Source organism: Thermomyces lanuginosus (genome assembly GCF_041956635.1).
Source record: "Thermomyces lanuginosus strain ATCC 200065 unplaced genomic scaffold VTN49scaffold_29, whole genome shotgun sequence".
NCBI classification, from domain to species: Eukaryota; Fungi; Ascomycota; class Eurotiomycetes; order Eurotiales; family Trichocomaceae; genus Thermomyces; species Thermomyces lanuginosus.
The window spans coordinates 402,703-428,600 of record NW_027192363.1 but is presented as its reverse complement, the minus strand read 5'-3'; the positions used below and the strand labels follow the sequence as shown (position 1 = coordinate 428,600).

General features: G+C 51.9%; 15 protein-coding genes across 15 annotated transcripts; 8 read left to right on the top strand and 7 right to left on the bottom strand.

Annotated features, from left to right (window-relative positions):
• Positions 1-78: 78 nt before the first annotated feature.
• VTN49DRAFT_3663 (uncharacterized protein) lies at positions 79-359 on the bottom strand (the record flags this gene model as incomplete). The annotated part of the gene is made up of 2 exons (XM_069411524.1): positions 79-281; positions 350-359. The coding sequence occupies 2 exons, from the start codon at positions 357-359 to the stop codon at positions 79-81; spliced, it is 213 nt and encodes a 70-aa protein (XP_069268134.1).
• Positions 360-557: 198 nt separating this feature from the next.
• On the top strand, positions 558-2,927 carry VTN49DRAFT_3662 (uncharacterized protein; the record flags this gene model as incomplete). The annotated part of the gene is made up of 3 exons (XM_069411523.1): positions 558-1,460; positions 1,512-1,785; positions 1,840-2,927. 3 exons carry the CDS (start codon positions 558-560, stop codon positions 2,925-2,927), a joined length of 2,265 nt encoding a protein of 754 aa, XP_069268133.1.
• Positions 2,928-3,140: 213 nt separating this feature from the next.
• On the bottom strand, positions 3,141-4,727 carry VTN49DRAFT_3661 (uncharacterized protein; the record flags this gene model as incomplete). The annotated part of the gene is made up of 3 exons (XM_069411522.1): positions 3,141-3,200; positions 3,266-3,878; positions 3,946-4,727. The coding sequence occupies 3 exons, from the start codon at positions 4,725-4,727 to the stop codon at positions 3,141-3,143; spliced, it is 1,455 nt and encodes a 484-aa protein (XP_069268132.1).
• Positions 4,728-5,118: 391 nt separating this feature from the next.
• VTN49DRAFT_3660 (uncharacterized protein) lies at positions 5,119-5,836 on the top strand (the record flags this gene model as incomplete). Its single annotated transcript, XM_069411521.1, has 3 exons — positions 5,119-5,166; positions 5,225-5,458; positions 5,513-5,836. 3 exons carry the CDS (start codon positions 5,119-5,121, stop codon positions 5,834-5,836), a joined length of 606 nt encoding a protein of 201 aa, XP_069268131.1.
• Positions 5,837-6,199: 363 nt separating this feature from the next.
• VTN49DRAFT_3659 (uncharacterized protein) lies at positions 6,200-7,349 on the bottom strand (the record flags this gene model as incomplete). The annotated part of the gene is made up of 2 exons (XM_069411519.1): positions 6,200-6,945; positions 6,998-7,349. 2 exons carry the CDS (start codon positions 7,347-7,349, stop codon positions 6,200-6,202), a joined length of 1,098 nt encoding a protein of 365 aa, XP_069268130.1.
• Positions 7,350-7,694: 345 nt separating this feature from the next.
• Positions 7,695-9,359, top strand: VTN49DRAFT_3658 (uncharacterized protein; the record flags this gene model as incomplete). Its single annotated transcript, XM_069411518.1, has 4 exons — positions 7,695-7,845; positions 7,941-8,527; positions 8,579-8,806; positions 8,862-9,359. The coding sequence occupies 4 exons, from the start codon at positions 7,695-7,697 to the stop codon at positions 9,357-9,359; spliced, it is 1,464 nt and encodes a 487-aa protein (XP_069268129.1).
• Positions 9,360-9,691: 332 nt separating this feature from the next.
• VTN49DRAFT_3657 (uncharacterized protein) lies at positions 9,692-11,689 on the bottom strand (the record flags this gene model as incomplete). The annotated part of the gene is made up of 4 exons (XM_069411517.1): positions 9,692-10,510; positions 10,564-10,860; positions 10,917-11,399; positions 11,531-11,689. 4 exons carry the CDS (start codon positions 11,687-11,689, stop codon positions 9,692-9,694), a joined length of 1,758 nt encoding a protein of 585 aa, XP_069268128.1.
• Positions 11,690-12,579: 890 nt separating this feature from the next.
• Positions 12,580-13,393, top strand: VTN49DRAFT_3656 (uncharacterized protein; the record flags this gene model as incomplete). The annotated part of the gene is made up of 5 exons (XM_069411516.1): positions 12,580-12,691; positions 12,756-12,808; positions 12,863-12,936; positions 12,986-13,320; positions 13,383-13,393. 5 exons carry the CDS (start codon positions 12,580-12,582, stop codon positions 13,391-13,393), a joined length of 585 nt encoding a protein of 194 aa, XP_069268127.1.
• A 1,859-nt stretch (positions 13,394-15,252) lies between these two features.
• On the top strand, positions 15,253-16,764 carry VTN49DRAFT_3655 (uncharacterized protein; the record flags this gene model as incomplete). Its single annotated transcript, XM_069411515.1, has 3 exons — positions 15,253-16,039; positions 16,156-16,422; positions 16,673-16,764. 3 exons carry the CDS (start codon positions 15,253-15,255, stop codon positions 16,762-16,764), a joined length of 1,146 nt encoding a protein of 381 aa, XP_069268126.1.
• A 210-nt stretch (positions 16,765-16,974) lies between these two features.
• On the bottom strand, positions 16,975-18,076 carry VTN49DRAFT_3654 (mitochondrial 37S ribosomal protein uS9m; the record flags this gene model as incomplete). The annotated part of the gene is made up of 2 exons (XM_069411514.1): positions 16,975-17,066; positions 17,146-18,076. The coding sequence occupies 2 exons, from the start codon at positions 18,074-18,076 to the stop codon at positions 16,975-16,977; spliced, it is 1,023 nt and encodes a 340-aa protein (XP_069268125.1).
• Positions 18,077-18,377: 301 nt separating this feature from the next.
• On the top strand, positions 18,378-19,875 carry VTN49DRAFT_3653 (uncharacterized protein; the record flags this gene model as incomplete). The annotated part of the gene is made up of 3 exons (XM_069411513.1): positions 18,378-18,407; positions 18,473-18,674; positions 18,866-19,875. 3 exons carry the CDS (start codon positions 18,378-18,380, stop codon positions 19,873-19,875), a joined length of 1,242 nt encoding a protein of 413 aa, XP_069268124.1.
• A 367-nt stretch (positions 19,876-20,242) lies between these two features.
• Positions 20,243-21,892, bottom strand: VTN49DRAFT_3652 (uncharacterized protein; the record flags this gene model as incomplete). Its single annotated transcript, XM_069411512.1, has 1 exon — positions 20,243-21,892. One exon carries the CDS (start codon positions 21,890-21,892, stop codon positions 20,243-20,245), a length of 1,650 nt encoding a protein of 549 aa, XP_069268123.1.
• Positions 21,893-22,447: 555 nt separating this feature from the next.
• VTN49DRAFT_3651 (uncharacterized protein) lies at positions 22,448-23,416 on the top strand (the record flags this gene model as incomplete). The annotated part of the gene is made up of 1 exon (XM_069411511.1): positions 22,448-23,416. One exon carries the CDS (start codon positions 22,448-22,450, stop codon positions 23,414-23,416), a length of 969 nt encoding a protein of 322 aa, XP_069268122.1.
• A 91-nt stretch (positions 23,417-23,507) lies between these two features.
• VTN49DRAFT_3650 (uncharacterized protein) lies at positions 23,508-23,916 on the top strand (the record flags this gene model as incomplete). Its single annotated transcript, XM_069411510.1, has 2 exons — positions 23,508-23,514; positions 23,702-23,916. 2 exons carry the CDS (start codon positions 23,508-23,510, stop codon positions 23,914-23,916), a joined length of 222 nt encoding a protein of 73 aa, XP_069268121.1.
• Positions 23,917-24,092: 176 nt separating this feature from the next.
• On the bottom strand, positions 24,093-25,412 carry VTN49DRAFT_3649 (uncharacterized protein; the record flags this gene model as incomplete). Its single annotated transcript, XM_069411508.1, has 2 exons — positions 24,093-25,173; positions 25,237-25,412. 2 exons carry the CDS (start codon positions 25,410-25,412, stop codon positions 24,093-24,095), a joined length of 1,257 nt encoding a protein of 418 aa, XP_069268120.1.
• Positions 25,413-25,898: the final 486 nt, after the last annotated feature.

Below are 25,898 nucleotides of genomic sequence, written 5' to 3'. Positions count from 1 at the left end.
GTATTATACTATTCTTGTTGTCTTCCATTTCCTTCCCAATTCCGTTGAGAAAAATTGCGGGCTTCAACTAGCGAGGTGTCATGGACCAGGGAAGAATCGGCGTTTGGTCTTCGTTTCAGTCCAGTTTCTTCGGGTTTCTGTCGTTTTGTCGGATGGGAATGGAGAGGATGGTCTTGTTGGTTTTGGGATGGTGTTTGGCAGGAATCTGCGTGGGATGACCGGCAACGCTAAGATCATGATGGCACAATGTACGAATAGTCCAATGTGGGATGCTTTAATGACTGTGTTGATTGTATAGTTCAGCCCATTTCTGCACCATGGCTCTTGCGTCTCTGCGATGCCTGCATACAGCCTTGCATTGCCGTATGAACCTTCAGGGCCAGTTGACACTAGTTGGTAAGCTTGAGGGCGGTGACAACCGGCAGAATTCGGGCTCCTGGAGCTTTAACAACGCGACTGATTAAGAAAAATGCTTCCAGGGTCCGAGGACAATGAAGCCAGGAACTCGGCATTGACCATGGAAGACTAATCAATTGTGTTATATCATAAACTCCAAGATGTCAGGAAAGCGTCTATTGGACGCAATTCAGTTCCTCAACACGGCCAGATCCGTTGCGGGGAAGCATCTGGCTGCGCGGCAGCGCCAGTTGGATGTCTACACACGCACCTCGTCACTCACAAAGGGTGCGAAGGAACAAGCCGAGGGACTGATTGCGACGGCTCGAGCGGCAGCTGAACTTGCCCGACGATTCGACGAGCAACCTTCTTCATCGACGAATGCGAAGACAAAGACAGCGAATCGGACCATCTCTGAAGATACTATTGTCGGTAATGAGACGGTGACGGAAACTCGACAAGAGCAGGTTGCAACGAAAGAAAAACATGCTGGGGGTGTGTCTACGGAAGATGGAAAGCTGCAGCAGCAGACCGAGGTCGAGGCTTCTGTCAAGCAGGTTGATAAAAGAGGAGTTAATGGGAATCCGGATGTGGTCAATATAAACCAGCAACCGAGCATCTCCAGTACATCGTCTCCTTCAGAGACAGTACTTCGTTCTTCACAACATTCCCCGACGAAGGCAGCCGAAGTTCAGACCCAAGGTAGCGCTTCGCAAGACACCATCAACTCGGGTGTTACTACGGCAGCGAATCCGGGTGGGCAGACGATATCACTCCAAGAAGAACCGCCGGACGCAGTATTGGAGGGTCTGTTCCGCAGTCGGAGGGTTGCTAGCAAGTTATTGTACAAGCAAAGGCCGCCGTATCAGAGGTATGAGGTTAAAGCAAGGCCACTACAACATCCTCTGGCCCAAGAAACCAAGAAGCCAGAGGCTGAGCCTCGAGCACAATCCGAAGTAGCCTCCAAGTCAAGTACAGAGAGGCCCGTAGAAGCTTCAGACCAAAGTGAGCAGCAGGAAAAGGCGGAGCCAGCGACGGCGCCGACAAAGCCGGTGGTCGGTGAGGTCCGTCATTCGCCCAGGTCGGGTGAATAGCAAGAGCTAACAGGACTACAGTTTGAAGGAGGAGAGACGCCCAAAGTGGAAGCTTTCCAAATGTCAGAGTCACGCGTCCCGTCGACACGGTTAGGACGGTTATGGCAATATGGAGGTCTCGCTACTTCCATGGCGTTTGGGGCCGTTGGCGAGACAATTCGAAGAGCTACAGGCAGTCGTCGAGATGAAGCAGGGTCTGTGATATTCAGCCCTGCGAACATGGAACGACTGGTCGCCAAGCTGTCAAAGATGCGAGGCGCTGCCCTGAAATTGGGCCAAATGATGAGCATGCAGGGTAGGTCATGGATGCCTCAATTGTGAGGAATGAATGTGGTTTGACGCCAAATAGACGCAGACGTGCTTCCAGAGCCCATTGCGACAGTGCTGCAGCGTGTTCAGGACCGGGCAGACTATATGCCAGCGTCACAGCGCAATAAGGTCCTGGAGCAAAACCTTGGGCCCAACTGGCGGGACTTGTTTGAGACCTTTGACGAGATTCCGATGGCAGCGGCCTCCATCGGGCAGGTGCACAGCGCGACGCTCAAGAAAGATGGGCGCCGCGTGGCCGTCAAAGTTCAGTATCCCGGCGTTGCCGACTCGATCGACTCAGACTTGAACAACTTGTCCATCCTACTGACCGCCTCTCGACTCTTGCCTCGAGGTCTCTTTTTGGACAAGACCATCGCAAACGCTCGCACGGAACTCGCCTGGGAATGCGACTACGTGCGTGAAGCGGAGTGTGCGCGACGATTCCGCGAGCTTCTCCAGGATGAGACCTCTGTCTTCATGGTCCCCGAAGTGATCACGGAAGCTTCCGGCCGGGAGGTGCTTACAATGGAGCGACTAGACGGAGCCGTCGTGACGCGGATCCCGAACCTCAGCCAGGCTGAGCGCGACTGGGTGGGAACGCAAATCCTACGGCTGTGCCTACGGGAAGTGTTCGAGTTCCGCTTTATGCAAACCGACCCCAACTGGACCAACTTCCTATACAACGCGCGCACGCGCCGGCTGGAGCTGCTCGACTTTGGCGCATCGCGCGAATACCCGGCCGAGTTCGTCAACCTCTATGGCCGTACTCTTGTCGCAGCCTCGCGGGGTGACCGGGAGCTCTGCCGGAAGCTTTCGATCGAACTGGGCTATCTCACGGGCTACGAGACACAGACCATGGTCGACGCACACGTACAGACCATCCTCACCCTCGCGGAGCCGTTTATGGATTCCGCGCCCGACCTCTACGATTTCAGCGTCCAGACTATCACGGACCGCGTCCGGGAGCAGATTCCCGTGATGCTCCGCGAGAGGCTCACCCCACCGCCGGAAGAGACGTATAGCTTGCATCGGAAGCTCAGTGGGGCGTTCTTGTTGTGCGCGCGGTTGAAGAGCAGGGTACCCTGTAAGGAATTGTTTCAGATGGTGGTTAGGAGTGTGGAATCGTGAACCAGTCCACCTCCGTGTACATTCTATGTATCATTTTCGCGTATCACTGGAAAGGGAGAGCGGATAGAGTAGATAGACTTGGTCATCATGAATTGATGGAATTCTCTGCTCGTCGTTAAAGCTGATTTACCAACATGTTGACCAGCAATTTCGTTGGCTAAGTGATCATGACACCGCATGCATGGTAATCATTTCATCCCAAGCAATCTACAATTAGGAGCCATCATTCGCTGAAAAGTCGGGCGTTGGTTTATACAAGATCGTTGTTACATACTAACCATCATTTCCTATTAGCTTCTATGATCAAGCTTCGGAGGATAGGAAGGAGGAAAACGTACCTTGCGCTTGTACCTCGTCGTCACGCTCGTGGCTAACACGCCATTCTTGATGCTACTCGTGGCGAGATGATTCAGCACAGTATGATTTGGGTAGTTCAGCACGCTGTTATCGTCCTTCAGCGGCGTAGTGCCGTTCAGAATCGATCGCCCCAGGAACATCGGCAGAACCGGTGGCGGCTCCGCTTCTCGGATCAGGTTCGCGGCGCGCTGGTACTCCTCGCTCTTGTCGTCGTCCTTGTCCGTGTCGACAAGGGCCTGCGGGATGATTTGCCGGAAATCGCCGAGTGGGACTTCGGCGTCCGACTCGTCGCCTTTCTCGGATTCCCGGCCGAGGCTGCCTCGGCGCTGTTGCTCGGTCGCCATCGCGTCCGGAAGGACATGCTGGACGTAGGCGCCAGCTTTGTAAGGGGGCCGATCGCTACCTCGTCGCGAGCGTTGTGGTCGGTCCACATCATCAGGGCTGACTTCGATGTAGTTGACGAGGTGGTTCGTAAAGTCGACTGCCGTGGGCAGATGGTCTGCTGCTCTCATCTCGCCATCCACGATAAACTTGAGATGGTGGGTGCCTGGGCGGAGCTGTAATGTCGTCGACTTGATCCCAGGGTCATGTTCACTGTGTGCCCGATGTTAGATCCAAATATTCCCCCAATGTATTGACTTAAGTATCCGGGATCAAGTACCTTTTGTGCAACCTAAACTTTTTCTCCCAGTTCACGAATGTGCCTGTTACATAAACCCTTTCGCCTGGTTGCCTCCATTCGACGACTGTTGGCACCGCCTTTCCCACCCCGGCCATGGAATAGGACTGTAGTTCATCCTCCACCTCATCATCCTCCACGGCAGTGTGGTCGACATTGATTGTGGACCGTGGAACCCGCTTGTCAAGGTGTTCGTACGGTAACGAATCCGACTGTGCATAATCCGCAGGCGGGATGATGGGAGAACCCGGAGGCACACTCGCATCTCCAATAGGCAGAGGGAGGCGCGGGGGTCTTTGCAGATGTGACGACCCGTAGTACGGTTTGACGGGATGACCCGTCGTAGCCACCGTCGGTCGGTGTCCTCGTTTGGAGGCCGATCGGGGGGTGGGCGTGGGAACCTGGACGGGGGTGGACGCTTCCATGGGCGGTCCTTCTCGATAGTGGTGGTGCCCATCGACCGACGGTGTCACATCTCGAGGCTCTGACCGCTCCAGAGGTCGGTCGGGAGCCTCGGTAACATTGCGGTGGTGTTGTTGTACACGCTGATGGAAAGCCGTCACCTGGGTCTGTGGTATTGCTTGCGCCGTCACGGTCTCTCTGGCGACAGTTCCGTCTGCAGCTGAAGTCTTGGAGCCGCTAGTCAGCGCATTGATCGATGCCCTCCGATGGACCCGTCTCTCCGTGCTAGACGGCGCATGGGCGGCGCGAGGCGCTGGAGCTTGTTGCTCTCCAGTCGGGCTCTTGGAGGAAGTGTTGCCCATCGCGGGCGGTTCGGGCGGACCTTGTTTGACGGATTTCTGGCCCTTGACTGAAGCGCGTGGGATTCCTGGATAGCCTTTTCTTGGTGGAATCTGAAGTGACAACAATCACTGTTCAGACGTCATAGTACCACCTCTGGCCTGTGAGTGCGCCCCGATTGTGAAGTACAGAGTCCAGTCAATCTCTCAAACGGCCGACAACCGAGGAAATACGTGCACTTAGGGTTCTGTGAATCTCGATCGCGGTTCGATCTGAGCCCCTCCAGCGACTCCAGATATGATCTCCGTTTTTGGTTTAGCGTATGCATATTCAGATCTCCGACCTTTCTCCGCCTACATCATCGCGTCAATGATGCGATCCCATGATTCAGGATGAGCCGCGAGAACCGTGCCAATGGAATCAGTTGATCCTCAAGTGAGTCCGAGCTGCAATTGCGTCTTGGTATGCCGTCTGTTCTATAAACTCAGAAAAGTCCTATCTGTGTCTGACCTCGTGGAAGCAAGCTCAGGGGTTGGAGACGGAGAATAATGCCCTACTCCAGACGATATGGTCCTTTTCAATTGCGGCCGTTAGAATTATTATCTCGATAATGGGCTATCTAGCTTCACCGTTGAGCTATATTTTTGGAATTATCCTCTCCATCATTACAGCAATCTTCGCCCCTTTCCTGCAACTAGCACGTGTTTTCTTGTCCATTTCTTTGGCTCCTCTTCGGCTGGTAGCAAAGGGCGAGGTTGGAACAGCCTCTATTCTTCGTAAAGATTTTTGCTAACTGGATTTATTGAAGATGCTCTATGTGTTTTTTAGCTGGGCTGTCCTTGTCGGAGTGTTCTCCGGCCTCTTCTTTTTCAGCGCCAACCGTGTGATTGGAGAGTCCCTACATGCTCCCGCTTCTTCAGCTATAGTATCCAAGCAAGAGTTGCGGGAGCAATCAAACAAGGACGGGAAGCTCGCGGAGAAAGAAGGAAAGGAGGAGGAAGAGGAGGAGGACACGCCTAGTCCCGGATTCTTCGCACATTGGGCAAACCACGACATGACGAGGAGAGAAGATCGAGGCCTCCTGTCAACAAAGATCCTAGAAGAGGAAGACGATAATCACGAATACGACTGATTCTTGTGTCCTATTGCGACATTGGCTGATCGTTCTTTTCCCAAAACGACGCGTCTAGCTCGTACATGCCTGATTCAAAGTCTAGCTTGGACATGCCAATATTGCTGATTGGTGCCCGCTAGAAGTCATCAACAGCAAGAAGCCGTTGAAAAAAAGATTCGAGATTCCGGTCGATAGTGTAGTAAAGTCCAAAGCACTGGAAAGATGACAGTGTCTACTTGGCCTGGTGTGCTGCTATTCCGAGTGCGTCGGTGTCGTCAATGAGAAATGGCTATGTGGCGGGCGAGGCCGCCCATGCAAGCACGGAAGATCTTGGAATGAGTGTATAAGTCCGCTATAGGTTCTGGATTCCGGATTATATTGTCAGTCTCGCCAACTGACAAAGACATCATCTGTTCGATATCGCTGAGTGCACGTCGACTCCTCCAGTGGAGTCCGAAAGCCCGTCTTATATGCAAGCAGCCCTGCCTGCGCGATCATGATGCCATTGTCGATGCAGAACCGCTCGTCGGTAGCAAAAACATGGCCACCACGGTCTCGTGCCATTGTTCCCATCATTTCCTGTAGGCGCTCATTGCAGCCGACTCCTCCCACGATGAGGACATCTTTGGAGCCGACGTGTGCCATTGCGCGTTCCGTAATCTCCACCAACATGGCAAATACGGTCTCCTGCAATGAAAAACACAGATCCGCACGTGTCAGCTTTGCATCACCGCTGGCGTCGACCTCCACGGCTTCTTCGGGCTGATCCGCATCGTCGTCAAAGTCCTTGCCAGACGCCCCGTCTAACCCTAATGAGGCCGCCAGACTCTCGATATGCGCGAGAATTCCTGAGAAAGAACAATCCATTCCCTTCACTGCATACGGTATATCAACCAGTCGTTTTCCTTTCTTGGCAAGTTGTTCGATATTATATCCTGGGGCCGGATCATTGGGTATCCGGAGAGTCCGAGCAAAGCGATCAAGGCAGTTTCCCACAGCAATATCCAGCGTCTCGCCAAAAATACGATATCGCTGCGAGTTGTATGCAATGACTTGGGTATTGCCCCCAGAAACATAGAGGACGACCGGATTCGTGGCACCGGTAATCATACGACCCATTTCAATATCTGGCCATGATCAGACACTATCATCCAAGAGGAACAATAATCATAGACATACGACCAACGCAGTGGTTCACGCCCACCAATTCCTTTCCCCATAGGATGCTCAGCATTCGCGCTGCAATCGCTACGCTTTGCAGCGGGGCACCCATTCCAGGGCCTTTTGTATAGCATATGCAGTCAACATCGTCTACGCTCAGCTTTGCCTCCTTTAGAGCCTGCTTGACCAACTTCACAACCCACGCCCGGTGGTGCTGGGCGGTGTCCTTTGGAAGAAACCCCTCTCCTGGCGGGGGATTGTAGGTGTGTCTGATGTTGGCCAGCACTTGCGCCGGGCCGCCATCGTCCGGGTGTAGCATAATGCCCACACCGAGCTTGTTGGCCGACCCTTCCAGCCCGATTCCAATCATGGTCTGTTGAGGTGACTTGACGAGCCGGATTTTTCTGTAAATAAAAATCGTGTGTAAAAATCCTGACCATAGTATCCCGTGTCCCCTCTCTCCCATGCCGGTGACGTTAGTAATCAGGGTGTTTATCTGCCGAGTTATCCATTGGTCCGTCTACCGCAGGACCCACTCGGCATTCGGGTTGATCCGAAGCGAGCACAGAACAATGTATACACACTGCTCGACACTGCCGATTGGGATCTTCCCCTCCCACGCCCTCATTTTTCCGCCTCGGACAGCATTGTTCCCATCGTCCAGGGCAGATAGGGTCGACATCAGTTCGGCAAAGCGCCGCTGTTCTCCCCCATCATGCCGAGTAGGTACCATCTCCCTGATGCTGGCCAGTCCCAGCGTCAGTTGGATGATTTTGTTTCATGGCTGAAGCAGCACCCCGGGACGAGGATCAGTCCCTGCCTCCAGATCGAGGGATCGAGCGCCTCAGGGGCCCGAGGAAGGCTTGGTACGTTTATTTACCCTTTTCCCGTGCGACTGAACTGCCAATTTTTCTTTTTCATTCCCCACTTCTTCTGTTCTCCCCCGACTGACCGTCCTCAGTCCCTTCCTCAGATCTCAACGATGGCGACGAAATATTCGCCATCCCCCGCGATCTTGTCCTCATGGTGCAGAACTCTCAATTGAATCGCCACATTTCGCAGAAACTTGATGAGCTGGGAACTTGGCTCTCCCTCATCTTGGTGATGATCCATGAGTTCCTCCAGGGGGACAAGTCACCATGGGCTCCCTATTTCTCCGTTCTACCTTCAACTTTCGATACATTGATGTTCTGGTCAGAATCCGAGCTGTCAGAACTGCAGGCTAGCGCTATCCTCAATCAAATCGGGAAAGCAGATGCGGAGAAGTCGATTGTGGACATGGTTGTCCCCATCGTACATGTACATCCTGAGTTTTTCCCACCAACGAATGCCGGCGTCTCTTCGTTTGAGGGTGAGAACGGTGTGAAGAAATTGATTGAGCTGGCTCACCGGATGGGTTCTCTAATCATGGCCTATGGCTTCGATATTGAAAAAACTGATGAAGATGGAGAGGGTGAGGATGGCTACGTCACGGATGAAGAAGAACAGCTACCCAAGGGCATGATTCCTCTAGCTGATTTTCTCAATGGCGATGCTCATCGATGCAACGTAAGTTGTGCTTTGTCCAAATTGTTTCTGGCTCTGACTAACTTTACCAAGGTGAGGCTCTTTCAAGAGGATACTTTCCTAGTCATGAGAGCCATCAAGCCTATCAGCGCGGGCGACGAACTTTTTATTGACTATGGCGAACTTCCTCGTGCTGAGATTTTGAGGAAATACGGCCATGTTCCCGAAAGCTACACTCAGTACGATGTAGCCGAGGTCCCGCTGGCACTGCTTTGCCGAGCCGCTGGACTTGGCAGCTCCAATCCCGATGAACAGACACCGGTACAGATCCATAGCATGACTCTTGAGTTCGTTCAACAGCTGACGACAATCCCAGTTGAAATTTCTAGACGATCTAGAAATCCTGGAGGATGGCTACTGTATCCCACGGCCATCTGCAGAGGACAAACTGACTGATATTCTTCCGGACGAATTACTCGCTCTCCTTAAAACGCTCACTCTTTCTCCGGAACAATTGGCCAAGTATCAGTCGAAGAATCGGCCGCCAAGTCCTAGTCTCGGAAGTGCCGAAGCTCAACTCCTGCTCGAAGCTGTCCAGGCAAGGTTAGCGGAGTATCCGACGACTCTACAGCAGGACGAGGCATTACTCGCAGACTTGCCTCGCATCTCGGAATCCTCTTCCGAAGATCGCTCCTCTTATCGCCGCAGGATGGCTATTGAGGTCCGACTTGGAGAGAAGCAAGTCCTCCATCGCATCCGAGATATGATCTCAGCGTTCATTTCCTCTCTCGACGGTGCCAGCTCGAATAAACGCCCGGCATCATCCGACCTGAACGGGCAGACGACAAAAGCAATTAAGATTCAAGACTCGTGATGTCAATCAATTCATCATCTTTCTCATTTGCGGGCATCGTATTCTATTCATACAAGAGTCATCGCGCTGAAAAGCAACAGATATCCGGAACGAGACCGAGAAACAAGGCATCTATTTACAATACACAGGGATCATATGGTTCATGATCCCGGAAGGAAGAGGCGGGATGAAGGAGGCGGGTCGAAACCCTCGCTCCAAAGAGAAAACTGCGGCAAAAGGAAAAACACCATCGAACACCGCAATCGAACCCATGCGAAACAAAAGACGCCACATAACGCCTGCCATGCAAGACATGATGGTGATAAACGAAGGAAACACCGGCCATTCCGTGATCATGGCACCGAGCCCATCGTTGAACTCTGCACGCCGCTCTGCAATCGTTTCGCTTGTGCTTGCGCTTGCGCTTGCAGCTGTGCTTGGGATTGCATGACTTGAGCAGCTTGTGCTCGTACTTGCCCTTGGGCTTGAGCCTGCGCTTGGGCTTGAGCCTGTGCTTGGGCTTGGGCTTGTGCTTGAGCAGCAGCAATTGCATGCTCGCGGGCTTTGACGGCCATGAGGACTCGGTGTTGCATTACTTGAGTGTTGTATTTGTCTCGCTCAAACACGAGATCGTCATCATCGTCACTATCCACATCATACTTGAACCGATCAAGTATGATGGGATCAATGTCAGCCTTACACCGCGTCGGCAGATTGCGACGGTCTATCAGGATACGGCCGCCACGACCGATACGACGCCGGAACGAAGGGATCTTGGTTGTCTCGTCATCCACATCCATGGATGCGAAACTGTCGCGGAAATATGGATGGAGATTATCCGGAGAAGCATTGTCGACGCCATTCTCAGACGAATCCGACGATGGCGGAGTTGGCAATTGTGCGGTGATAGCTGGACGGAAGGCAGCCTGGTACGATCTTTTCGGTGAAGGCGTGAGTGGTGCCATGGTGAGGTCCACATAGCCTTCGTTCCACTTGATATGTTTGGCCAGGTTCTGCTTGATGTCCCGGATGATTTCGTTCTCCTTGTCCGCCTGCACGTCTTCGAGTGACTGCAAATCTTCCGCAACTTGGGCCCCTGGCCTTTGAGGGACACGGGCCACCGGCGCTGCAGGTCGTTGGTCGGCTGGGGTTTCGGCGGGCTTCTTTTTCGGCTGTGAAGACCGTTAGCTTCTGCCATGATGTGGTCGACAACTACGGTACTTACCTTCTGATTGATAAGATCCTCATCATCATCCCTGATGCCAAGCTTCCGCTTCATCTCCTTGACCTCCGCCCGCTGAAGGAAAATCTGCTTCTCGATGTCGAACATTTCCTTGCGGGCCAACTCGCGTTGCCGCACAAGCGCAAGCAGTTGCCGTGCATCTTCAAGCTCTTTCCGCAGTCTTCGGAGCTTCTCGGCACTTTGCGCGTCCCTACCACGAGTCTTGCGGGTCTGGCGAACCTCTCTTCTACGGAAGCATACATATGGATCCGCGTCATCCGTTTCCTGGCCGGTTTCGAACTGCGAGCGGTCAGTATGCCGCCTACTGCTTCGATCCGATGACGAAATCCACGCACCTTGAGCTGGGGCTGCAACGGTCGGTTTCCCTTTTTCATCCTCCGCTCTCTCCAATGGTCATAAATAGCCCGCGCCCATTTTTTGATGCCATCTTCCACGAGGGCATCGAAAGACTCCTCGATCTCGGCATATGACAGAACAGGCGCGTTGTCTACGGCAGCGAACGGTTGCTTCGTCTGGGCGATCTCCTCGAAGAAGCTCATGACTTCCTCGAACTGATCCTCCGAGCACCGCGACGCTGGATCCCGCTTTTCATTCAAGGCCTTTAGGAAGACATCGTCTTCCTCGACCATGTTGTACGGACATCCGCAACAATCCTCCACTGTGGAGGAGAAGCGGATGTAGGTCGCGGGCTGTGAAAAGCGAGCCGGGTACAGCTCATCATATCGGATGTTGCTGAGAACGGTCTCGGGTGTGGGAATGTGAGCTTCATTGACTTTACCGGCCGCGACAGCATTTATCGCGGCTTGCAAATGGACCTCCTACAATCGGGTGCACGTTAGTGTCTTAAGTCGCGGAAAGAGACGCGGCGTGGTAGGTGGGACGCGACGGAACACGTTGAAAGTCACGTGACGTATTCCGACAGGGGTTGGGGCAGGTACAAACGACATACCGATTCTTCGGCCTTTTCCACACCCGTTTCGACGGGTTGAAGGGCTGCCGTGACCTCATCGTCGATGATGTCAATCTGATCCTCCCGTACAATCGGGATGGACGCCTTATTTGTGAGCTTTTTTGGGCGCGTCCTCCCCAATCCCCCGTACCTCGTCATAGCCGGTTTTGGAGGCGAAAACGGCCGCGGTCGCGGAGGAAAGGGACCCAAATATTAGGATAGAATAAAACCTTAGGTCATGCGATCAATGATAATCGAATTTTCGCGATGAAATTCGATGGTTATGGGGCTGTTTTGGACGACGGCAAATTCGCTATCCCGACGCGACAGCGTGAGTTGACGTTGCCATCTCCCTGCGCTGTGGCCTGATTTGGACCGGCGCGCACCCTCAGGGGCTCGCTTAACCTTCCATTTGTGGTTAGTGCGGGGAAAATGAATATCAACCTCTATCAAGTTTTGGATTCAATCCTGATCTCGTCTCGGTGACCACATTAGAACCCGTTGACTTTCAATATAAATTATGTTCCAGACTCTTTAAACATTTTAGGCTTCTTCATTTAAGCTTGTATCCTTAGTAATTTCCCCCGGCTCGTACCGAGGTCCCTCTTCTTCTGCTCTTCGTCTGTAATCTTTCATAGGGAGCAAAACATTCTCATGTGAATTCGGCCGTGCAGGATTACCGAGGATCCGTGAAAGCCTAGTAATTCCTTCATTCTGAACAAAATACGCTGCATAGATGTCAATTGTACGTAGAGTCAGGTCCAGGCCAGATTCTTGGCATCAACTGGAAAAGAGCCCAAAGTGATGCGTGGGGAGTTAAGTGCACACCCCCAACAGGGGTTTTAACCAATTACGGAATTACGTGTACTCCGCAGTATGATGAAGCAGGTCACACTCTCAAGCTTGCTCTCTATAATTCAATTCTAACGCCTTTCCTCATAGAACTCCGGACCTGTTCCTGAATACCTCTTACTCTTCCATCTCTTCCCTTTTACTCTCCAACCTATCTCGGCTCCCCAAGTTGCCACTGAGTTCTCTTGCCTGCAACCATGTCTGACTCGAACAACGAGCCCAATAGCGCAGCCTTGTATAACTCGCGAAGGCGGCAGGGCTCCATCGGAGCGAACCAAATCCTAGATAACATCGTGTCGGCGTCGAACTGTACGCGCGGATTTCGCAAACTGGTGCATGCCAGACTTGGGGCTCCTGATTGACGATGGCACAGTTGATCGCGATGAAGTGGATCGTCTACGAAAGCGATTCATGAAGCTGGACAAGGTCCGTGGTTTCCCTACAATGTCGTCAATCATATCTCGCTGATACCGGATCCAGGATGGCTCCGGCACGATCGAACGAGAAGAGTTCCTTTCACTGCCGCAGGTTTCCTCGAACCCTCTTGCAACAAGGTCTGACGCTCTGATCCTGCTCCGGACGCCACGTCTAACGCACCAACAGAATGATCGCGATCTTCGATGAAGACGGTGGCGGTGATGTTGATTTTCAAGAGTTCGTCTCGGGCCTGTCGGCGTTCAGCTCGAAAGGCAACAAGGAAGAGAAGCTGCACTTTGCCTTCAAAGTATACGACATCGATCGTGACGGATACATCTCCAACGGAGAGTTGTTTATCGTGCTCAAGATGATGGTCGGCAGTAATCTGAAGGACGTGCAGCTGCAGCAGATTGTCGATAAAACTATCATGGAGGCGGACAAGGATCGCGACGGCAAGATTAGCTTTGAGGAGTTTAAGCAGATAGTCGAGAAGACGGATGTGAGCATGACTATGACTCTAGGTATGTTTTCCACATGCTGGCCGTCATCTGCGTATTGTTATGATGCTGATGCATATCTACAGATTCGATCTGAGCATTTCCGGCGCGGATTGTGGATACTGTTGGTGTCGTTTGATCATTCATTTTCTTGCGCTTCGTGTCTATGCTTTGTCTTAGTCGATATTATCATACCCGCACAAGTTATGGTAGCATCATGTTTTCATTCTTTTCATGGCAGCAAGGCTTACACCAGTACAGGTGCGTGGTCAGCTCGTATACACGCGATTCGAGAAATAATAATTCACTTGTCGAACTAAATGAAGCAGTGAGGCGTTGGCTTTGTAATATTTTCATCCTTGCGCTATATGCCGTTGCCAGAAGGAATCATGGCATGTATTACTCCCAGAAGACACATTTCGTCGAAGCCTCCAACACAAGCAATTTCTATTGCTTACTTCCGTGCGATGTAGTGGAGGGATAGTCCACGAAGTAGGCGACTGTCAGGTCCTTGACTTCCCACAGCCCCTGAAACAAGTCCGCGGAGCACAATTTACCCGAGGCAACGGCACAGCCAACTCAGAGCATTCCAATGTCTACAAATCAAACGAAGGATTGACTGACTTGCTCGTGTGACGACCGCCCAGTGCGAATATCAGCCCAGCGTGTGCTAGTCGAAACCGTGTGGACTTCGCCTGCCTTACTACGGTAAGCTTACACGTTTTTCGGAGAAGATGAAATGCAGATTTCCGGCATCAAACCCGGCAGAGACTATGCAGTGGCCCAAGAGAGAACGAGCCAAGAATTTTGGCACCCACAGGAGAGTAGTACAGAGTTGCAACGCCAGCCAGGATCTTCTCAAATCTGAGCCTCATTTTCCCAAGTCTGTTCGGCGTTCACCTCCCATCGATCATGCCGCTCACTTATTCGTTGATTCCTGAGACGGTTATCGAACATTTCCCTCCAGTTGGTGTAGTAGTGACTGTTTCGCGCAAAGGATATTCCAGTTCAAATCGTAGACTGCTTCATTCTCCATTTAGTTTTGACATTCAATCCTCCATGTTTAATATATGGTGCTAGAAGGAACGGCTCGGAGTGAGACTAAGGCTGGTAGAGGTTGCGTGGTTTTTAAAGTTAGGGTTACGGTCCGTTCTTACCCTGATCCGTTTGATCGTGTCCTAAACACGAAACGTCAATTCATCGTCTCTCTCGTCAATTGACGACAAACGACATTCTTCTATTGTCGTCTTTCATGGGATCTATCACATTCCTCCTCCGAACGTTGATACCTATGGCTAGAACTAAGCAATGAAAGGTAACCCAGAGACAAGACGCCGAGGCAGTCTCTCAACATTGTATTGATCAAAGCAGTAGGTCGAGAGCAATCTGAAGCTGGCTGGGTTGGTACCAAGTCAACATGGCAATATGTCATATCATATGAAGTCCTCTCAGTTGGTCGTCATAGTGCTCCGTAGTACAATGTAGATCTACTACCGCAAGGGTGAGACCATATCCTACCTCTTCAGGCTCGGTGCCAAATACTATGGGTGCCACTGATCAAGATTCGCCGCAACCAGAACTGCCTTGGGCAAGACAGGATAAAACTGCCTTTCAACATGGGTTCCGGTAGAAAGCAGTACATTCAAAAGAAGGAAAATCTTGTTGCAATGCACGAGGCAAGCTAGAAACTTATATCGCTCCTTCAGGCTTGCGTTGGGATTGCGATCCGTTGCAACACGGATTTTCCAGGTACGACTCTTATCCAGGTCAAATGAACGGAGGAAATGGCAAAAGTATTGAGATACTACGTCAAAAGCACACCAGCATAATTCTTCCTTTTTTCAGCCTGCCCCTGGTCGGCTACAATACGTCGTGCAACAACACAGGCAGTCTCCTGTCTACTGGTCAGAGCACCTTCAGCAACCATCCCTTCATTGCTCTAGTTACGAGGAAATCATGGCTCTATCTACACTGCCAGGGCGGACCATCTGCATTCGCTTGCCAACCTTCACTGGATATGCATACGGAAGTTGGTCCGTTGCGAACGGTTCGCCACACATGGAGGAACTTCCGTATCAGATGTCTTTTCCTCTAGCACAGACGACGACAACAAAGGTCGGTCAATTGGAGCATCTGCCGCAGCAACATCAACGGCGGATGCCTCATAAGGAGCAACAGCAGACAAACAGCCATGATAGTATCGACCCTCATCTTTCACATCATTCGCAGAACGGGCACGAACTTGTGGACGGATTTGGTCGACCAGATCTTGGATCACCTTCATCGATTCATAGAATTTCCCTGTCAGAATACACGTCCCGGGCAATTGGTGCTCTCGCTGATACCGTCGGCGTTGCACAGTACTTGCCTCCGATGGCACGCGCGCACGACTTAACTACACAGCTAACGGCCGGGTATCACCAGCATGTGCCTCTGTCCGATCCTTTCCCAGCATCCGACACCCACCAAACTGCCGTGATGACGGGATATAATTCAACGTCAGCAGCACTATCAGCAGGGACTCCTGAGTATACGAGGCTCCTTGCATCGAGGCAACGGCCAATGGACCAAAGACAAATAGACTTGCATCAGAATAGCGTGGGCAGTCTGGGAGAGGCATTTGGCAGGTACCAACATGCCCTCAGTCAGACTTTTGATTTTACGAGAGCCGGACGACTGGTCGATGCCAGCCGCTCCTTGCTCGAGATATCAGAATGGCTAGTTGGAAATGCGCGTGAACTAGGTACGAGCTGCGGTGATAGCCGTCGTTGCCATAATCTTCAAACGAATCTGTACCTGCATATCCGCGGACCATGTCACATAGCTAACCATGTCCGTCGCGAGCCCTGACTCTACTAGGTCTACTGCGAGACGACCAAGACCACCATGCCGAACGACTCCGAATCTGGACACACTTCAATCTATGCTGGCTTGCACTCTGTCAAAAACAAAAAGATCTGACGGAAATGATCTTGGAAACGGGCACGTCACAGCCGAATGCAAGCATGCTGACGGTTGCGATGATGGAGAAACTGGGAGGCGATCTGATCCGACTTTGCGATAGAATGGAGCCGTATGGCCTGGTTGATTATGAGGTTGGTATATGGGAGGAGGAAATCCTCAGTGGTGAGCCAGTTGGATCGCTCTGTCTTTTGTTTTTTTTTTTTTTTTTTTTTTTTTTTCTTGAATAGCGGCAATAACGTCGATAGCTAATAGCTTGGAGTTCTCAGTACTGAGCCAATGTGTCGACCTTGTTGAGTCGAGTGAAGCCAATAAGTTTCAGTGACGACGTTCTATAGTTCGTTTCTCTGTTATGGGCGGAAGGAGGGCCAACTTGGTCAATGACCCCGTGTATGTTCGTGTGCTGACTATATAGCCTCCTGTTTTGAAAACTACTTCATTGGATTGATAAAGCATCATCGGAGCTTGCTCGGGAGACTGGAATTGTTTCGCTCGGATGCACATTAGGGTCCTGTGGTTTGTTACCAGACCTCAATAATACTGATATTTCATAACAGCAGCTTCAATCTCAAAAGGACACCAATTATGGACCATTGAAAGGATCCTGACTCTGACGTATGCTGAACGCAGGGCACATAAATAGACCACCAAAACGCTGATAATTGTCTTCGGAGAATATTGTACATGGCAAAAGAAATACGTGAACAATACAAGACATCACCGCTTGACCCAGGTAGGCATCTTCCGGGCTTTGACATGACCAGGCTTCTTCCTCTCCACACGACGTGGATCGACCGTAATAACGCCGGCTGCAGAAAAGAACGCGAGTTAGCATGCGAAATGAAGAATACCTGTGTAGAGAATGAAATGGGTTATGAGATGACGCACCTCTTCGGAGAACTGGTTTCAATGCCGGTTCATGAATCAACAGTGCACGCGCAAGGGCTAGTGAGATGGCCTCCGCCTGACCCGTAGTACCTCCGCCCCAGACTCTGGCCCAGACATTGTACTTGTCCAATCTCTGGGTACACCTCAAAGCCCACAGTGCACTTTCTCGGTCGTGGACACGGGGGAAGATATCAACAATGTTTCTATTATTGATCAGGACCTCGCCATTCCCCTCCACGAGGTAGACGACAGCGTTGGACGTCTTCCGTTTGCCTTTTCCGCGCGCACGACCAAATTCGTCCACAACACCGGGAGACGGTTTGTTGGCGTACGGATTACCGCGGCGCAGGTACTGCTGCAAGACATCACGGACCTCATCGGGAAGGAGAGCCGGTTGAATCCTGCTCAAACGCTGCAGGATCTTAATGATGTCTTTGTATTTCTTTGTCGGGACGCGCTCGCCAATGAAATTGCGGAATTGCTCCAATTTAAACCATGCCATTCGTGGTGCTTCGGACGCTGGTACTGTTGGTAAACTCTTGTATTTGGCTAGAAGCGCTTCCAGTTTCAATCGGTGGTCGATATACTGAGGGCTTCCCGAGAAATATGCTGGCGAACGAGGCACAATCCGGGCCGGCATGGAGGCGAACTTTTCAAAGTCAATTTCCGGAGCAGCGCGAACAACATCCGTCTGACTTCGGCGGACGGCACTGGTAGAGAATTGGGTTTGTCGTTTTGTCCGCTGCTGCTGCACCGGGATCATTGAGATGATTGGAGATGCGGAATGCATTCGAGCACCCGCAAGGCATATGTTTTGCACATGGTGCAGTAAGCGACCTGATCTTTGCAGCACCATATTCGACGATTGCAGGTCCACAGGAACCCCCAATTGAATGGGCAGCTGTGATCCTTCAACGTGTCGGACGACCATCTCGGCAGGAAATTTGCTATCTCGAAGCCAAGAATAGTCACGTGAAACATATGACTAAGCACTGTATGCCAAGGCTACGCTATTTTAGCTTTGCTTGAGTTGGCTAGCTCGCTTCCGAATTTGGCTAGAAGCTCTGTTGACTAAGTAACGCTTTGAGATTCCTGATTCGCACAAAACAAAGCCCGCATTGACCCTGCATTGCGTGCAAGTTCTTAAAGCAGCACATTTTTCTCCCCGCCATCCCACCCTTGACTTTCATAGTATCCTCCTGGAGTCACCCATAAGGGACATCACAGTCAAAATGTCCTTCGGAAAGCTCTACGGGTTGCCTGTATGTACCATCTTGAATTTGTGCGACTCCTTTAACTGTGTTGTTACTGACATTGAGATCAACAGTACAACCCCCGCACCATTCCAGCGCTGGTCGCGGCCAAGGCCAACGGGCTGGACATTGAGCTCGTTGAGACGCAGAACAACGTCAATGCTGAGTTCAACAAGTCTCCCGAATACCGCAAGCTGAACCCTCAGGGCAAGATCCCCACGTTCGCTGGCGCGAATGGATTTGCCCTGACGGAGGCCATCGCCATTGCTGTCTACAGTGAGTCACCCAGCTCGTCTTTTTTCTTATTTAAGCAATGCAATCCCTTCCATGATGACCGATCTATTCGATTAAGGTTATCCCTGGCAGAACAATAGTGTTGAAAACTTTAAACTCTGATTTTATTTTCCTCCGTTATCTATTGTTCTCCTAGAAACAGTTGCGTGATCATCACCGCTAACGTTTCGCAGTCACTTCGCAGAATGAAAAGACTTCTCTTCTTGGCAAGACCAAGCAGGACTATGCCTCCATCCTTCGATGGATGTCGTTTGCAAATGCCGAGCTTCTCCCTGCCTTTGGCAGGTGGTACCGGCCTCTCCTTGGGCTCGACCCCTACAACAAGAAGGCTGTCGAGGAGGCTTCCAAGGCTTCTCTTGCCGTTCTGGATATTTTGGAGAAGCACCTCACTGCCAACACTTACCTCGTTGGCGAGCGCATCACGCTGGCTGATATTTTCGCGGCCGGTATTATCTCTCGGCCTATGTCTCTCGTCCTGGACAAGCAGCTCCGTCAGAAGTATGTTGCTGTGACGAGATGGTTCATCACCGTTGCCAACCAGCCCTACTACAAGGAGGCCGTTGGCGAGCCCAAACTCATCGACGAGGCCATCAAGTACACTCCTCCAAAGAAGGAGGAGAAGCCCAAGAAGCAGGAGGCTAAGCCTGCAAAGGAGGAGGCCGACGATGAGGAGGAAGAGAAGCCCGCTCCCAAGCCCAAGCACCCTCTTGAGGCGCTCGGCAAGCCGACTCTGGTTCTGGACGAGTGGAAGCGCCAGTACTCAAACAATGACACCCGGTCGGTGGCTATGCCCTGGTTCTGGGAGCACTTCAAGCCGGACGAGTACTCTCTGTGGCTCATTGACTACAAGTACAACAACGAGCTGAAGCTGACCTTCATGGCTAACAACCTGATTGGCGGCTTCTTCGCCCGTCTCGATGCGTCGCGCAAGTACATTTTCGGCGCCGCCTCGGTGTACGGCGAGAACTACAACTGCCTGATCCGCGGTGTGCTCATGCTCCGTGGCCAGGACCACCTCGCGGCCGTCGATGTCGCTCCGGATTGGGAGTCGTACGAGTTCAAGAAGCTGGACCACACCAACCCGGAGGACCGCAAGCTGGTCGAGGATCTCTGGGCTTGGGACGTTCCTGTCGTCCGGGACGGCAAGGAGTACCCGCACGTTGACGGACATGTCTTCAAATAATTAATGGCGTATGAATATTCCAACGCCAGATAATAGATTCAAAATACAAAAAGGGAAAAAAAATAATGGGTCATGAGAGGCTATGAGGGTTTGTTATGAAACGGGAGGAAAAAGTGTCGTGATGTCTGTATGTCATGGTTATGAGGTCCGGAATGACAAAAAATGAATGATGGGAACGTTTCTCAATGATGATGTGGAGAGAGTTCGTAGATGCAAGCTACCTGCAATAGACGCATGCCTCAACGGAGGTATATATAGGGAGGGTGGGAAGTATATACATACATACACATAAATCCTGAGCTAGTACGGAATCACTCGGTCTATACCGAATACGTATTGCTCGTCATTGTCATCTATATACGGGTTTTCATGATGATTGCCCACTAACGTTCCCCGACGTCCTCGCTTTTTCTTTCGCAGCTTTCTTTCGTTCCTTCCGGGCCTGACGCGCACGAGCTTTTTCCGCTCGTCGATTATTCCTGTTATCATTATTATTATTAGATTCAGATACCGGCAGGCGAGCATGCTGCTGGTCAAGGAATTGTGGTGATGGTGGTGGTGATGGTGACGACGGCGGCGATGGCTCACTGACGTCGTCGTCTTCTCGTGTGGGAGAAACCGGGGTAGGATAAGGAATGGTATGATTATTATCAATGTCAGCGACTTTCTCCTTTTTCTCTCCGTCATAATACGAGATGCGCATGCCCTGTTCATCCCAGTGTCTGATCAGACGGGAGACGTTGCAGGTGGTACTCAACTCCTCGATCCGGGAGAGGACGGTGGCCAACACGCGCCGCTCATCCTCCGCGGAACGGTCGTTGGTGAATTCCGGAATCTCGAGGATATTGTACGGCTGGCCGGCAGCCTTGAGTTTGCTGTCATCGATGAGCACTGTGTTGGACTGGTCCCAGCGGAGGGCAGCAGCTCCCGTGGCGACGGCGAGATCCAATCCCGGCGCGGCTCGTTTCCGCGTGATCAGAGTGTGGTATACCTCCAGCCCAAGTTGGGACTTCTTCTTCGGGTAGCGTGCCTGGATGGTCTTGTCGGCCCAGACTTGCTCGAGTCGCTTGTAGACTTGGACTTTTTGCCGGTATTGTTCAGGGGTTAATCCGAGCTTGTCCCGTGCCCAGACAGCGGCCAGACGATTACGAATATTGTCTGGGAAGAGGACATCGCAAATTTGTCGGACGTTCTTGGGCTGAGAGCTCGACCAGATCATCAGCGTGTGATCTCTGTCGAGTTTCTCTATGAATTCAGGAAATCCAGGGCGTATAACGAATTTGGTGGGCTGCTTGCGGTTTTTGCGATAGATTAGTGTGCCGTTTAGGTCAAGGATGATTAGAAGGGGTTGGCGGATGGGCGCTTTTAATGATTCTCCGCCGGCTTGGAGCATGTACGCTGGAGTTGGGATTGGAACCTCGACGGGTGGCACACCATGCGATTTGGGTGTGCTAGGGGAATCATGCTCTGTAACAGAGTTTGTTTGTTCGTCCGATGTTTGTGTTCTCGACAGCCTTCGAGGCCGCGACGTAGTCCAGGATTGATGCTGACCGTATTGCGATTCTTTTCTGGAAGCAGCAGCTACCGAGGCGAATGTTTTCCGCTGTTGCTGCTGCGCAACAGTGTTCCAGTAGAGCGTATTCGCTGCTGAAAACTGCTGCATTTGCAGCAATGCATTGTACATCCCGTTGGGTTGCCCAAGATTAGGGCGCATAGGCTGACCTAGTCCAGCCCAAGGAGATGCGGCCTGATTCCGACCGTGAATCACAGTCGCGTGATGAGAAACATTCACGCCTTCACTCCGCGATCCATGTTCCCCAGACCTCGGTGTGTTCTGGCCACCGCGTCCATTTGCCCGAGCATGAATCTGCCCAGCGCGCGCACTGCGAGCAGGCTGATTATTATCCTTTCCCTCGCGCAATGAACGCTGTCCCCGCCAAGACAAATTTTGCGATTGCGGATGGTGTCCACGATATCGGTCATCTCGGCGATTTCGTGCCGGTCTTTGCGATGACATGATGGCTGCAGGCTGCGGTTGTGAAGTCCTCAGGGTCGCGACTCCCCTCTTCCGCGGGCCCGAGTAGGCAACAATTCTTGGATGTGATGCCGATATTCTAGCAGAGTCAAAGCCCTATCAATAGCAAGTCAGATCGGCTTTCGAAGCAAGAAAGAAAACAAAGTTCAGACCTCAGAGCCGCTCCAGACTGTACGCGGCGCTGCAGTCGATATCAACGATGCCAGGCAGAATTCAGACAGTGACCGATTCTGCCTGAGCATCGCCGACATCGAATGGCTCGCACACGAAGGGAGAATATATAAAAATACTAGAACTATGGGATTTCGACTCTCATGTTCATGTAATGGTAGTGAATGGGTTGAATTTCAACCTGTCTGTACGAGTACTTCTCTGCGAAAACCGAGTTGCGCTCAGTTTTGCAAAGAAATTTCATCAAAGAATTTGCAAATTATGTAACCATGGGCAAGCTCCAAGATCCGATAAGCACACCGCCTTGGCAGAAAGAATTGATCTGCGACGAAACGCAGTCCTTCACGAGTAGAAAGAACCACCGCCATGGCGCTGTCCCAGTCCTTAAATCGCCGGATAAAGGCACGTCGAATTGAAGATGAAGACATTGAATACGAAAGTACAACGTCAGACGAGTCGTCAACGGATCAAGAAGAGTCCGTGACAGACTCGGACGACGAACAAGAACGAGACAGCGATACCAGCGAAGACAGCAGCGACAGCAATGATGAATCCAACGACAGTGAAGAAGACTCCGAGGACTCGGTTGAGGATGAGCAAGAAGCAATTAAATCCGAGCTGAGCAAGATCTCGTTCGGCGCGCTCGCAAGAGCCCAGGCATCGCTCGGTATTAAGCGTAAAGGGCGAAACACCGACAACGAAGACAAAAAATCGGAGGACGAGCCTCCCGAGAAGAAGGCCCGCGAGCGTCGAAACTCTGAGAGCAGCTCCGACGGGAAAACGAAGAAAAAGCGGTCATCCAAGCATGCCCCCGCCATTATGTCTTCCAAACACGCCGTGTCCCGCAAACGCGTTGTCGTTGAACCTCCTCCGATGCCCAAAGCACGGGATCCGCGCTTTGATCCGGCCGTACAACACAGTCGGACCAGTTATGCGGCGCTCAACAAGGCCTATTCGTTCCTAAATGACTACCGGACATCTGAAATCAACCAGATGAAGGAAGCTCTGGCAAAGACCAAGGATCCGAAGAAGAAGGAGGAGCTCCAGCACGCCATTACCTCAGCTACCGACCGTCTAAAGACGCTAGAGAACAAGAGACGAGAAAAGGAAGTGCTGGCCGAACACATCAAGAAGGAGCGACAGGCCCTGCGCGAGGGCAAGAAGAGCAAACCTTACTTCTTGAAGAAGTCCGAGCTCAAGAAGCAAGCATTGATCAAGAAGTACGAGTCCATGTCGTCCAAGGATCGGGTCAAGGCTCTCGAAAGAAGGAGAAAGAAGCTGGCTGCCAAGGAGAAAAAGAACATGCCTTGGGGCAGGAGGTTTTTGGCGTCTTAGGCTGGTGGGAAGTGAAGCTAAAAGTGATGGCTATATCATACCTGTTATAGATTCGGAATACATGATGATACCCCCTTCCTTGCCGTCAAAGATGTTAAGTTTGTAGATCCATATCCTTACCATGTGGACTGTTGAAGAGGACACATCCAAGGTAGAATTTTCGTTCGAAGAAAAACCGCTGGAAACGGCAACCAAAGTCTCCGTACACCTAGCGATAAACTTTTAATCAAGGATGTGAAAATAATATAAATCTCCAGAGAAAGTCATAAGAAAAAATTCCCAAAGCCGAATGTGTCCTTCCAAAAATAAACAATCCCGGCGTACGAAAACATAACTCCCACAACAATGCCCAAGGGAATCACACAAAGACCAGCGCCCTAAACAAGCAGAAAAACAAAACCACAACTTGCAATCAATCCTGTCCCGTCTTTGGTGGGTCGGAATTGCAAGATATCCCATACCGCAAATCCAACAGGGAAAAGAAAATAATCATGAAATAATCCAAAGCGGTCATAATGCCAGTCGGGTATTCAAAATCAACCAGCTTCATAAGTCACTTTCAATTGTGGCCGATCGCATTCAGCCAAGAGCAAGGAAGAATTTGCTCTGCAGCTCACAAAACGTCGTGAACGCCTCAAACGCCGACGGGATATATCATGCTGTTATGGTATCACCGCTACGAGTGAAACAGATCCCACGCTCGAGCGCACAACGCTAGGAACTCCTCCTTCTTCCTCCGCTGAGTCTCTGGCGAATCTCGGCCAGCACCGAATGGTCCATGAGGCGGAGCCGCCGGTCCCGGCCCGTTGCGAGAACGCATATCCGGTCCGTTGCCGAGCGGCGGACTACCATGGTCTTGCTCATATTCGGCCCTACTTCGTCGCCCGAGGGAGCTCTGCCCAGAATGACGCAAGTGGTGCGGCTCGCCGTTGTTGGGCGGCGTCACCTGCCGATGGCCACTGTAGTGGATCATTCGAGGCAAGAGATCTTCGCGGCCTCCAGACATGTCATGGACGGCCTCTTCCGCGGAACGGTACTCTCGCGGCCGGGGCATGTGGCTACCCGGAGGGGACGAATAACCGGGCACGTTCGAGTGAGCCGAGGGCGCAGCGCCCGCTCCACTGGAAAAGAGACCTCGATCTCGGTCTCGAGCTCCAAGATCGCTTCCGAACACATCGGCGAGCGGCGGAAGCCGGTTGTTGTTGTTTTGGTTCGCGAACCCTTGATGCGCGGATAGATTCGCATTATTATGGTTGGTCTGATTCCGGGCATGAAGTGGAGGGTCATTGCGGCCCGTAAAGGTCTTATTCAGCGGAGCCGACTGAACTACACGCTCATTGGCAAACTGTGATGCTGCGGGCGGTACAATGGAGAGATTGGGCGGAGGTCGTTTCCTTCCTCGCGTCGAAGTCGACTCGCCGGATTTCGATTCGGATGATTTCGAGTTGTCATGACCATCGCCTTTGGCGGATTTCTGCAAGCGGGATTCAATAATGGATCGTTGTTGCTCGCGCACGGTCATGCTCCTCTGTAGTTGCTCCTGTCGCACAGGGTCCTGTGTCTGAAAGCCGGGAGAGAGACAAGCCAGGCCCACCTCGTGCATATCGAGTTCGCGCGCGGTCATCGGGCCGCCTGGCTGGCGAACTGACAACGTGCTAGCCGAAAGATCTAATTTGCGGGGCCGCGGTTTCGATTGCGAATCTAATGATGGCGATGACGGCGGCTCTTCTTTTACGACGATCTTGGGCTTTTCTCCACTGCGAGATGTGTCAGCCATGAATCCGGACTATCCGACGACGATTCTGCGTCGACCAACGTACGTAGGCGATGTTCGTTTACCCTCGGAGCCGTTTTTCCGCTCCGGGGACTCCTGTGATGCGGACGACATTCTCGACGCCGGCGCCAGCGGCGGAAGATGCTGCTTCGGGCTCGGGTCACGATTGACGTGGTTCGAAACCAAAGATGGCGCGGTTGCGGGTGCGACGGCTGTTGACATAGTTGCCCTTTGAAATTGAAAGTCGAGACGGCGGTATCACTCAATCCGAAAATTTGACGTTTGTCGGGTGCGAAGGGCCGTGCCCTTCGCCGTCTGTTTTTTTACTTTTGTATATTCGAGCTCCGGCGCAGAGCGCTTAACAGACGCCCGAACAGCCTGTGAGGGAACCGACGGGGCAGACGAACAGCACCGACCGCTCTCTAGGGCCGGTTGGGCCGGACTCGGAGGTCTTTCCAATGACAGAAACACACACCAGAAATTTGCTTTCTTTTCTTTTTTTTTTTTTTTTTTGCCTTGGAGCGATGGCGGCTATGGGCGATGGTGAGTGGACCAAATGCCTAGACTCGTCAGGCCGGCTCCGGGGATGAGCGGTTCAGGGATTGACGCGATTGGAGGAATTTCAGATGGTCGACCAGGCGGTTCTATGCAGCCCGAGCAGGCACACACGACCGGTGACAGCAGAATGGGAAACAAGCAGAAATCAGA